We start from the raw sequence: 11,733 nt of genomic DNA on the forward strand, positions 1-11,733 counted from the left end.
GCTACAAACAACATACCCCAACCCCCCCCCCCCCCCCAAAGAGTTTCTGTTCCTTCAAGTCCCTTCCCTTTATTTATATATATATGCTTCGGTCCATTTCGCATCGTTACATTACAATTCTTTGACCTTCTTCTTCGACTTGTACTACTTCTTTGCCAGCTCATTCATTACAAGTAAAACGTATAAAACAATTACGTATTCCTGTCTCCCACTCTCTGCCTTCTCCTCCTCATCCCTTAATTCTTTCTTATTATATTCTTAATTTAAAGTAACGGCGATACATATATATAAAGTAATCGATTCTAAAAAAAAAAAAAAAAAAAAAAAAAAAAAAAGTAATCGATTCTGTCATCTAAGTATTCCACGTAGCGAACTCTCCTGAGTTTCTGCCAGCGTCTCAGACAACAATTCTTTCCCCTTAATTTGCATCATCTTTCATTAATGGTAATGTTCCTTTAAACGCGATTCATTAGAGTATCGATCATTGTAATTCTATGCATTAACAATCATTGTACTTTCTGATTACTGATTAAAAATTTTGGCGGCTAAAAAACTCAGAACTAAGATATTGTGAATTTAATCACTTACGTTAGACCATAACCCAATTATTAATAAATAAATTCCCACCCATTTTTTTTCTTTTGAGGTAAACAGCAGCAACAAGCTTTATAATTGTTTTTTTCTTTCACAAGAATAGATAAATTAGTAGAGGTGATTAGTTTAAAGTAGATAGGAAAAAACAAAACAAAGATACACATACGAAAGACAACAACTGTGAAACCACGACTTGGCCTCTCTCACAACACACACAACAAAAAAAACTAAAGCGTTGAAAATTGTGTGTGTTTAGTGTTTTGTTTCGATCGGTTGAGAAGTGCCTCTCTTGTTTTTCTTTTTTTTTTCTTTTTTTTTTCTCTCTCCCTCTCTTTCTTGTATTCATTCTCATTTCACTTTCTTCTTTCTTGATTTCAAATTTTGTTTCTCACCTTCTTTTTCTCCTCTCTTTGTTTCTTTGTACAGTTTTCATGGTGATCGGTGAAAACCAAAGAGAGAGAGCTATTTTTAAATTTCACTTTTAACTTTTAAAATATATATGTCTTTAGTATACGTATAGGTGGTTGATTTATAATAATTCAACCGTCTTCACTGATGAAGTTATCGCCTCTGAGTTTCTCAGCCGGATCTAGTTTCAGCCACGACGACGACGGTGTCGAGTTAAATTCATCTCCATTCGCCGGCGGCGCAATGCTGCCCGTTTTTCTCAATGACTTGAGTCGTACCAATGGAGAATCCGGCAGCGGGAGCAGCTGGGAAAGAGAGCTCGTCGAGGTCACCTTAGAGCTCGACGTCTCCGATGACTCCATTGTTGTCTGCGGTATGTCCGAGGCCGCGGCGGCGGAAGCGGCGTCTGTAGATTCTCGGCCGAGGTCGGTGGATTTAGTGACCGCGAGATTGTCTAGGAACCTATCGACGGCGTCTTCGAGAATCAGGCAGAAACTTGGGAAATTGCTAAGGTCGGAGTCTTGGAAAACGACGACTTCTTCCGTCGGCGGGGAAAGAGACAGAGATGTGGAGCGTTCGGCGGGGGAGACTTCGGGGATCATGACTGCGAGAGATAAACGGAAAGAAAACGCTAAATTACAGCGATCAACGTCGAGTGCGCAGAGAGCGTTGAGAGGATTACAATTTATAAACAAAACAACGAGAGGAGGAAACAGCTGCGATTGCGACTGGGACTGCGATTGCGATCAGATGTGGAAAAAAGTTGAGAAACGTTTCGAATCGCTCTCTAAAGAAGGTTTACTGGCGCGAGATGATTTTGGCGAGTGCGTTGGTAAGTTAGTAAGTCATATGTAATATATATTCTGTTTAATTATATATACACATATCAAAAGTCATCACAAACTCTGTTTTATCAAAACAAAAATGTAAAAAAGGTATGGTGGATTCGAAGGAGTTTGCGGTGAGTGTGTTCGACGCTTTGGCTAGACGACGGAGACAGAAACTGGAGAAGATAACGAAAGATGAACTTCACGATTTCTGGTTACAGATCTCTGATCAAAGCTTCGACGCGCGTCTTCAAATCTTCTTCGACATGTACGTCTCTCTCTTTTTTTTTTTTTGTCTTTACGTTTATAACTGTTACGGGAATAACGCATTGCTTTTTGCAAAAAATAAAAGCGTATTAGAAAACAAATGTGTTGAGCCAATTGCTTCGAATATTAATTAGTTGACGTTAATCATTGACCAAAGTTTTTATCTGTTTTTTGTTTATTAAGTATTCCGAAATCTGAATAATGTTGATCAAGTTGTATTTTTGCAAAAGTGGGGGGGTTTGCTTTTTGTTTTCTTCTTGTGTGGTAGTTTGTGAAGATTAGCTGCTCAAATCACACATATTGAGTAAAAATGTTGTTGATTAAAGATAACATTAGCTCACCAATCACTCTTTGATTGGGAAATTTTTATCTCTTTTGTGAGACTACCGCAATCTCACAGTAGTTTTCTTTAATTTTGGGAATTATTAGGCATGAATAAAGACATGTGTTAGCTAACCTAAGAGATGGTGATTTTTTTTTCTAAAGGTAACGCTAACCAAAATGTTTCACACTGATATATATCTATCATTTAAATCACGTGGTGTTATTAGCCGTTCGATCTGGTAGTTCACGCAATCAACGGTGAAACATGGTCTAATGTTTTAAAGAATGGGCCACGGTTTACTTGGCCCAGTCAAATAAAGTTTCTCCATTTTTTCAAAAAATGTTACCTCTTTCAGCCTTTTTATTTTTCCCGCCTGCAAGTATGATAGATGATTTCTTATTTCGTTTTGCAGTGTTACTAATCAAAAACAGAGTTTAACTGGTACGTGTTTCGTTACAGGGCTGATAGCAACGAAGATGGGAGGATCACTAGAGAAGAAATCAAAGAAGTAAATTCTTTTTCTATCACAGCAATTTACGTATGAAACAATCGATGTCTTAACAATTCATATACTTTCGAAACACAGCTCTTAATGCTAAGCGCATCAGCAAACAAGTTAGCAAAACTTAAGGAGCAAGCAGAAGAGTACGCATCTCTGATCATGGAAGAACTTGATCCGGAGAATTTTGGATACATTGAGGTTCAAAAGACATAATATATATATCCTTATTAATATCAACCAATTTTTTAATGTTTCTTAGCCTTTTTGTGTTGTTTCAGTTATGGCAACTCGAGACACTCTTACTTCAGAGAGACACATACATGAACTACAGTAGACCACTTAGCACAACAAGCGCTGGAGTGAGTACACCAAGACGGCATCTAATTAGACCTCATCATGTGGTTCGAAAATGTAGAAAAAAACTTCAATGTCTGATTCTAGATAACTGGCAACGAAGTTGGGTTCTTCTATTATGGATCATGCTTATGGCCATTCTCTTTGTCTGGAAGTTTCTAGAGTACAGAAACAAAGCTGCTTTTAAGGTCATGGGTTATTGCTTAACCACTGCCAAAGGAGCTGCAGAGACTCTCAAGCTCAATATGGCTTTGGTTCTCTTACCTGTGTGTAGAAACACATTGACTTGGCTAAGATCTACACGCGCTCGAGCTTGTGTTCCTTTTGATGATAACATCAACTTCCATAAGGTAAAATATTGTACAACCTTCCATATTTCTTACTCATTAATACAAACTTGAGATCATGACTCTTTGCCTCTCTGTTGTCCCATTTGTGTCCCAGATTATTGCTTGTGCCATAGCGATTGGGATACTTGTTCATGCTGGTACCCATTTGGCTTGTGATTTTCCCCGGATTATAAACTCGAGTCCAGAAGAATTCGCTTTGATCGCTTCTGCCTTCAATGGTACTAAGCCCACATTCAAAGACCTGATGACAGGTGCAGAAGGAATCACCGGAATCTCAATGGTGATCTTGACAACCATTGCATTCACATTAGCATCAACTCATTTCAGGAGAAACCGTGTGAGGCTTCCAGCACCGCTTGATCGCTTGACTGGCTTTAATGCATTCTGGTACACTCATCACCTTCTAGTGGTTGTCTACATAATGCTCATTGTCCACGGGACCTTCCTGTTCTTCGCTGATAAGTGGTATCAGAAAACTGTAAGCAGCAGCAAACATAATCTCTCTTTGCTCTAAAACCGAAATACCAAAATGTATCCTCATTTTTTTTTATTACGACTGTTCTCAGACTTGGATGTACATTTCGGTTCCTTTAGTGCTCTATGTGGCAGAACGAAGTCTGCGAGCTTGTAGGTCAAAGCATTACTCTGTCAAAATCCTCAAGGCAACCACCATAAACAGAGCAAATTCATTCCTGTTAAAGGTGTTTCAATAACAAAATAAACCCATAACCTTTCAATGTGATCTCTGCAGGTTTCTATGCTACCTGGAGAAGTACTTAGCTTAATAATGTCAAAGCCTCCTGGATTCAAGTACAAGAGCGGTCAATACATATTCTTGCAGTGTCCAACCATCTCTCGATTTGAATGGTGAGTACTGATGCCAAATTCCCATAACGTTAGCAAACATCTTGGGTTTCACTCAGAAAGATATTCCCTTAACTTTTCCAGGCACCCATTTTCTATTACCTCTGCACCAGGAGACGACCAACTGAGTGTTCACATCAGAACACTCGGAGACTGGACAGAGGAGCTACGACGAGTTCTAACCGTGGGCAAAGAACTTTCAACATGTGTGATTGGGCGTTCAAAATTCTCTGCCTATTGCAATATTGATACAGCACAGTATATTTCAAGACACCTTATCTTTCTCCTTTCTACACTTAGCTACCTAGTATTAACATGCCTTGTTGATCCTAAATTTGGCAGCCGGCCGAAATTACTAGTAGACGGTCCATATGGAGCTCCAGCACAGGACTACAGAAGCTATGATGTCTTGCTCCTTATTGGATTGGGAATAGGAGCTACTCCTTTCATAAGCATCCTGAAGGATCTCCTGAACAACTCAAGAGACGAACAAACAGTAAGCCCAACACCGGAAAAGTTAGTCTTTTCAAGAACCTTGCATCAAACAATATTTATCTCTGAACTTTCCATGGCACAGGACAATGAATTCAGCAGATCGGATTTCAGTTGGAATAGCTATACATCTTCATATACCACAACAACCCCAACTTCAACACATGGAGGGAAAAAGAAAGCAGTGAAGGCTCACTTCTACTGGGTCACAAGGGAGCCAGGATCCGTTGAATGGTTTAGAGGAGTAATGGAGGAAATATCTGACATGGACTGCAGAGTAATAATCACCGAGATATCATCTATTTTCATCACCTCTTGAGTGTTGATCGATATACTAACATATTCCTCGATCTTCTCGTGAAACAGGGCCAGATTGAGTTGCACAACTACCTTACAAGTGTATATGATGAAGGCGATGCAAGATCAACCCTTATAAAAATGGTCCAAGCTTTGAACCATGCCAAACATGGAGTTGATATTCTATCAGGAACACGGGTAAGATTTGTTGCAGGGCATATAATCAGACACTATTTTCCAATATTACTAATAAGTAACAAGATAACAAACATTCAAACAGGTGCGAACACATTTTGCAAGGCCCAACTGGAAGGAAGTCTTCAGTAGCATAGCAAGAAAGCATCCAAATTCGACAGTTGGTAAATTTTCTATACAATCATCTGCTTACCTGGAAGACATCTGATAAACCTTTAACGACACAAGCAGGCAAATGAACCTGTTAGCTAATAAAGTATTTCAAAGCATATGTGAAAACTGTTTATCGAATCTTGCAGGAGTGTTTTACTGCGGCATACCAACCGTGGCAAAGGAGTTGAAGAAGCAAGCACAAGACATGAGCCAAAAAACAACCACACGGTTCGAATTTCATAAGGAGCATTTCTAATTCAGTGTTACAAGTCAGCCTCCATCACTTTCCCTAAAGTGAGATTCAAATCCCGCCAGCCGTTATTTTTCTCATACTAACTTCACATTCACTTAGCAAAATAGATTATATACACTATGTCACAATGAAACATTGTCTTGCCTGTTTGTATAGACCCGCCTAAAGGCATGAAAATAACAAAAAAAATTACTATACGAAATAATATACGAGTCTTTGCAAAGATGATCCAATCTCTATTTCCATTATAAGCTAATAGCCACGAAGGAAACAAAAAAACAAAGTTTCATTAAAAATATGCCTCGAGCACCATAAACTGGAACTAAAACACACTCACGAAGGATAATAAGTAATAATGCCTTTGTGTCAACTGTACCGAAACTGCAGTAGAAGGCAAAACAGAGGTCTGAGTTTAATCATCCTTTATTTTTCTGAGTAATTTGGAAGCCCACCTTCGAACCCTTCTCTTAAGGGTATAACCCACAAACACCCCGGCTACAAAGAACACAGCGCACAGCTTTGAGCACGTCCACATCGAAACGCCGCTGCCACCAAACATAGTCCCAGGATACCGTCAGAAGAAAACTTTGAATAAAAGTTTTAGTACATAAAACAAGTAAACTCATAACATATCAATCGAATCAATCAAAAGCAACCCAAATCTCCAACTTAATCGTTTATAATCGACCTGCACAGTTCAGTTCCTTAGGTAACTAAGATCTTAGATCAATCTAACAAGCCATTTCAAATTACAAGCTTTTTCTGTGTGGAATTGGGAAACCATCATAGTCTCTACTAGAGACTCTCTAGGTATTAGTTCAAGACATGTCCACAATTATCTCCCAATAGTAAGAACATCACTCACTTTTCTTAGGACCCAAAATTCTAAAACTTTTTTACTTTCTTTTTGATTAATCACAACAATTCAAACAAATTTCAGATGATCTTGAATCCAGATTATCAAAAGTATGAACAGAAGAAGCTTACCTCGGAGGTCTGGTGACCAGAACGCCGGATCCTGAGTCGTATGTAGTCAAGTTGCTGCCGGAGCCTCGTTTGTCCTGCATCAGATTTTCCGCAAAATCAGAAAGAGAAGACGAAGAAGAAGAAGCTGCCGATTTCGCATCTTTCACCATCTTGCTGTAAAACTTCTCTAAACCCTCCATTGCTGTCCGATTATCGCAAAAAAAAATAAAAACGATCAATTAGGGTTTAAAGGGTTCATCAAAATCCTCAGCTGATGCTGTTTCCACTTTCCAGTGATGAAGCTGATTACTAAATTGACTTGTCGTTGACCGAAACTACAAGGTCAAAATTGGTATTTCAATTGGAAAGTGCAACTAATGAAAAAAACAAATTGCCAAAAAAATAAACATAATTCACATATGTTCTAATTAATCCAAATTTAAAAATTTCAAACTTATTTTTGTCTTTAACTGTAAGTCAATAGTACTATTTTTTTTTTAAAAAATTTACAATAATACTCCATCCATATCATAAATACTAACTGATGTTTTATTCCAAATTTTTTGTTTTATTAAGTCATGTTTTATGTTTTTGGTGTAAATTATTTATATTTTTGGGTTTGTACGTGTTTTATTGGTTGAGTGTGTTTAGGTAGATAATAAATAGTGTTTTTTTAGAATAAAATGATTTCTTAAATATGTAGATTAAAACCTTAAAAATAAATCTCTATTATATCTTTATACAAAATTCTATGTAGTATTAAAACAGTTTTTTTTGTTTGTTTTTATCCATAGAAGCTCATGAACTTAAACATACTTATTCCTTTATTCAATGACATAATATAATACATCCATCACACAATTTTATTCATAATTAATAATTTCATTTCATAATAATACATTAAATTTAGTTTGAGGCATCTTCTTCTTCTTGATGGAGTCGGTAATCTTGAGAACCATAAGGACTAAAAGCTTCAAGGAGCAAATTGGATTTACGCCAAGGGCTGAGTCCCATGTCGTTGCACAAATCATCGGCATGTTGGATGCTGAAAGTGGAAATGCAATGACGTTTGTAAAATCTGCTTGATCTTCTCGTCACTTCCATTTCCTTGAAAAATTCATCTATCATCTTCTCTTTGCTTGGTAATCTGAATTTATCATCCACGAGCCTGCTTAGCCACATCGAACGTAGCTCTGATGTGTGTAAGTTCGAGTTGCTCTGGACGTATCCCACGAAACCCATGTTTGGTATCAATGGATGGATTGTTCCCCTAGAAGATAATTAGTTCTTGTTACTCATATTATTTATATGGTTAAAAATTCATACGAGTATTAAACGAAAACATATACTGTATATGGATCTTTCATTCAAGATTTGTAAATAGTTGGAACGACTGTAATTAAGGATGTTTTTTTTATAAGTGTATGTACCTGTATAAAGGCATGACACCGGATGGAAACTCAAGCCAAGTTCGAAAAGGTTCAGGAACAATGGCTTTGAGTTTCTTCTTGCCATCATAACCAGTCGCAAGTATCACCACATCAGCTTCTAACGTAGTTCCATCTTCAAACTCAATACCTTCATCATAAAAGCACCATTTTGATGTTATCTTGAACCGGATCATCCCTTTATCCGCTTCCTCAAAGAAATTTTCCGGTACGATTGCCATTTGACAAGAAGCATAGTCTTCCTCGAAAGAATGGTCTGGTTTAAGACCATATTTCTCTAGAGGCAGCTTCCACAAAACATATGATTCGATGAATTTGGAGACCGCAGCGCGCTGTTTTCACATATATATACACAGTACGTCTATAAATATTCCGATGATTGCGAAAATTTATAAAGAAGTAAGAAGGGTTTTACGATCACTAACCAGAAGAGAGAAGAGGAGGCAAAAGAGAGTTCTAAGGAAGCTTTGGTTAGGCCTATCATGGAGGAACTGAGAAGCTCTGGTTGAGTAGAACAAGAAGAATGGTAATCCCCACACCCAATAATGTGGAAACACCCAATGTGTTGTTCTCACCACCATTGTGCATGCTTTGCCTCCTTCTCCTACAAAATTTTAAATAGTTTATTTAGTTAATGAAATCATATTATATATACGACGATCGTAACTTAATGTGTTGTTTTCACTTTTCACCATCATTGTTTATTGTATCAAGTTAAACATTAACGGTCAAGTCCAATCGAGAAGAAATACTACTAATACTCATCAAAGACAATTATTGCTATTAGTTTTATTTTATTTTGACTTTAGCTCATTGTTAGAGTGAAGCTAATTAATTAAGTATTACTAAACAACGACTTTTTTTTTATCAAAAAGAATTGAAAAATATTTATATACATTAGATATGTATGTACCTTGATTAGCCAAAGCAGACTCTAAAGCCAAATCAATGGCGGATTTCTTGAAGCCGATGACGGCAACTTTTTTGCCACGGAGGAGAGTAGAAGCTTCTTCTTTCTCTAACTTGCAGTAGTCCATCGAATGCATCACTTTACCTTTGAATATCTCCGGCCCTTTCTTTGTCGGAAAAGCCGGTATTCTTGGAACGTCGCCGAATTTTCCGGTACACACCACCACGAACTCAAATGCATGCCACTGCGCACGCACATTAATCACAAAATTATTAAACCATTATTCACTAATAGACGTAAGTAAGCAATCGATCAAGTTTATAAATTGCATGTAGTAGTTTTAAAAAAACTATTTGGAAATTCTATGCGATTTTAACATCAAAAAGGTATTAATATTAGTAAAGTAACCATTAAAAATGTAAACTACATGAAAATTTGAGATCCTATCATCAACTTCTACGTTACCAAAAACACAATCGTTAAAGAAAGTGTTTTAAATATGTGCGAATAATGCACCATATTGGTCGTATAAATGCATGCAGGAGAAATACACGAGACTGATGAAAGATGTAGAGAATTCAAACAAACCTGAATATCTCCAGAATCTCCAGTTTGAACGGCAACTTCCCAAACTGGTTTTCCGGGCAACAAGTTGCCGTAAGCACCAAAATCAACCATCTGAGGAGTTTCGCCGTCACCGGTGAACTTAACTTCGATGACCTTAGAGCCAAACTTCATGAACTTGAGAAGATCAAAATGCTTAGCATAAGATTCCAAGTAGTCTAGAATCTCAACGTAAGATGGGAAAGTAGGATCATCTCTATCGGGCCATGGAAAGTCAGAGAACTCGTAATCGACTCGAGCGGATTGTAACTTGGTCGTCTCGTAAGTGCAGCTCCTCCAAACACCTCCGACTGAATCCGAGGCTTCGAATACAGTCGGGTTGTGATGAGCTAAGTTCTTCGCAGCAGCTAAACCACTAACACCAGCACCAATGATGGCAACTCTCGAAGAAGTAAGCTTATTGTAGTTAGAGGCCATTTGGAGATATTGTGCTAGAGAGAAAGAGATAGATAGAGAGATAAATGGTTTTGATGAAGAGTGATTTGAGTAGTTTGTGAGTTTGCATGGGGCATTATTTATATAGAGTGTTTTTTTTTTGGGTCGGGCGGTTTAATCTTGTGTAGTCGGGTTGGGTATCGGGTTTAAAGCACGTGATTTGAATATTAGTTAGTTTTGGAAGAGTTTGAAAGATCTATGGAATTGTTTTTTTTTATTTTGCCTTGAGAAGTTTGGTGGTTGTTGTGAGGAAATTTCTGTAAGCATGCGTTGTGATTAATATAATTCGCTCTTTGTATAATTGTATTTGTTCATGTTGGTGTACAAAAAATAAAAGGTATTTGTTCGTGTTAAATTTCTAAGTACTTTCAAGAAGTCTAATGGAATATTTTTCTCCTTCGTTAAAATATAGTCTTTTTAACTTGCTTTTCTCTTCTCGATCGAATTTGATTATTAAGAGCTTCTTAGTATATAAATTGACTGACTTTATTATATAGAATATGAATAGATTAAAACTCTATTCCGAGTAATTGAGAAGATTTTCTTTGTTCCTCAGTGGAAAAAATTATTTGTGTTTAGCACAAATTAATTTAAAAATTCATCGTACGATAAAACTTTTAAACATGTATTGCGTGTGTTTAATCACGGATTAGTAATTTGAACGCTCAAAAACACTCAACATAACTTAGCACATGTTGGTTTTGTTCTTCTCTTCTAATTTACAATCTTCGTATGCTTTGTGATATTGTTACGTCGCCAACATCTTATGAAAGACAAAAAATGTTTGTCTAATTTCCTAGAGCCTTTCTAACATTAATGTTATCAAAGAACAATGTGACTATCGATCGGTACTCTATTATAGACAAAAATGTTCTCCACGATGGAGTACTAAAAGCAAACAAAGAAACAACGACATACATTATAATCTAGATGAGACACATCGATCAAAAATAACAATTTCAATAATAGAGTCGACGAAGACATGCTTGTAGCTCGTTTGATTTCCGCACAAGAAGCCGGTCCCGAATGATAATGAGCAGGCGATCCTCTAAGTAACATAATGCTTAATTTACACATACTTAACATGCTAGTTTATTATTAGCTAGCATAAAGATATACAAAGTTCATATTCATTTACTTATATTTAACTCTTATTGTGATTTACCTAACAGTGGAGCAACGGTCGAAAAACAAAAAAAACGTGCATGAGGGACGTCAATGAGGCAATGACGATATAAAAAGATTTGAGTCTTACTGTTGCCGTCGTCATATAATACAAGATCTTGAGTTATAATGTCTCTCTCTATACATGGTCTTTGGTCGATAGACTTTGTATATCTATTTTAAATAATCATTGTTGGTCTACTCTTTTATCTTTTAATTTATTTCTGTCGGACTCATGAACTTTAACTACTATATATATATATATATATATATATATATATATATATATATATATATATATATAT

The 11,733-nt window shown here is 36.7% G+C and overlaps 3 protein-coding genes across 3 annotated transcripts; 1 reads left to right on the forward strand and 2 right to left on the reverse strand.

The window, feature by feature from the left end:
- The first annotated feature begins 986 nt into the window (after positions 1 to 986).
- Positions 987 to 6,104, forward strand: LOC17896939 (respiratory burst oxidase homolog protein E). The gene is made up of 14 exons (XM_023789738.1): positions 987 to 1,834; positions 1,938 to 2,097; positions 2,881 to 2,929; positions 3,008 to 3,121; positions 3,202 to 3,627; positions 3,722 to 4,105; positions 4,194 to 4,289; positions 4,379 to 4,494; positions 4,576 to 4,749; positions 4,834 to 4,987; positions 5,069 to 5,260; positions 5,350 to 5,478; positions 5,561 to 5,639; positions 5,775 to 6,104. The coding sequence occupies exons 1-14, from the start codon at positions 1,150 to 1,152 to the stop codon at positions 5,882 to 5,884; spliced, it is 2,868 nt and encodes a 955-aa protein (XP_023645506.1). The 5' UTR covers positions 987 to 1,149; the 3' UTR covers positions 5,885 to 6,104.
- On the reverse strand, positions 6,059 to 7,135 carry LOC17899863. Its single transcript, XM_006303392.2, has 2 exons — positions 6,869 to 7,135; positions 6,059 to 6,426 (listed from the first exon to the last, which is right to left on the reverse strand). Exons 1-2 carry the CDS (start codon positions 7,045 to 7,047, stop codon positions 6,294 to 6,296), a joined length of 312 nt encoding a protein of 103 aa, XP_006303454.1. The 5' UTR covers positions 7,048 to 7,135; the 3' UTR covers positions 6,059 to 6,293.
- Positions 7,136 to 7,664: 529 nt separating this feature from the next.
- Positions 7,665 to 10,275, reverse strand: LOC17899357 (probable flavin-containing monooxygenase 1). Its single transcript, XM_006307167.2, has 5 exons — positions 9,794 to 10,275; positions 9,209 to 9,449; positions 8,721 to 8,899; positions 8,278 to 8,627; positions 7,665 to 8,117 (listed from the first exon to the last, which is right to left on the reverse strand). Exons 1-5 carry the CDS (start codon positions 10,244 to 10,246, stop codon positions 7,754 to 7,756), a joined length of 1,587 nt encoding a protein of 528 aa, XP_006307229.1. The 5' UTR covers positions 10,247 to 10,275; the 3' UTR covers positions 7,665 to 7,753.
- Between the last annotated feature and the right edge of the window lie 1,458 nt (positions 10,276 to 11,733).

Source organism: Capsella rubella, unplaced genomic scaffold, assembly GCF_000375325.1.
Source record: "Capsella rubella cultivar Monte Gargano unplaced genomic scaffold, Caprub1_0 scaffold_1, whole genome shotgun sequence".
In the NCBI taxonomy this organism is placed as follows: domain Eukaryota; kingdom Viridiplantae; phylum Streptophyta; class Magnoliopsida; order Brassicales; family Brassicaceae; genus Capsella; species Capsella rubella.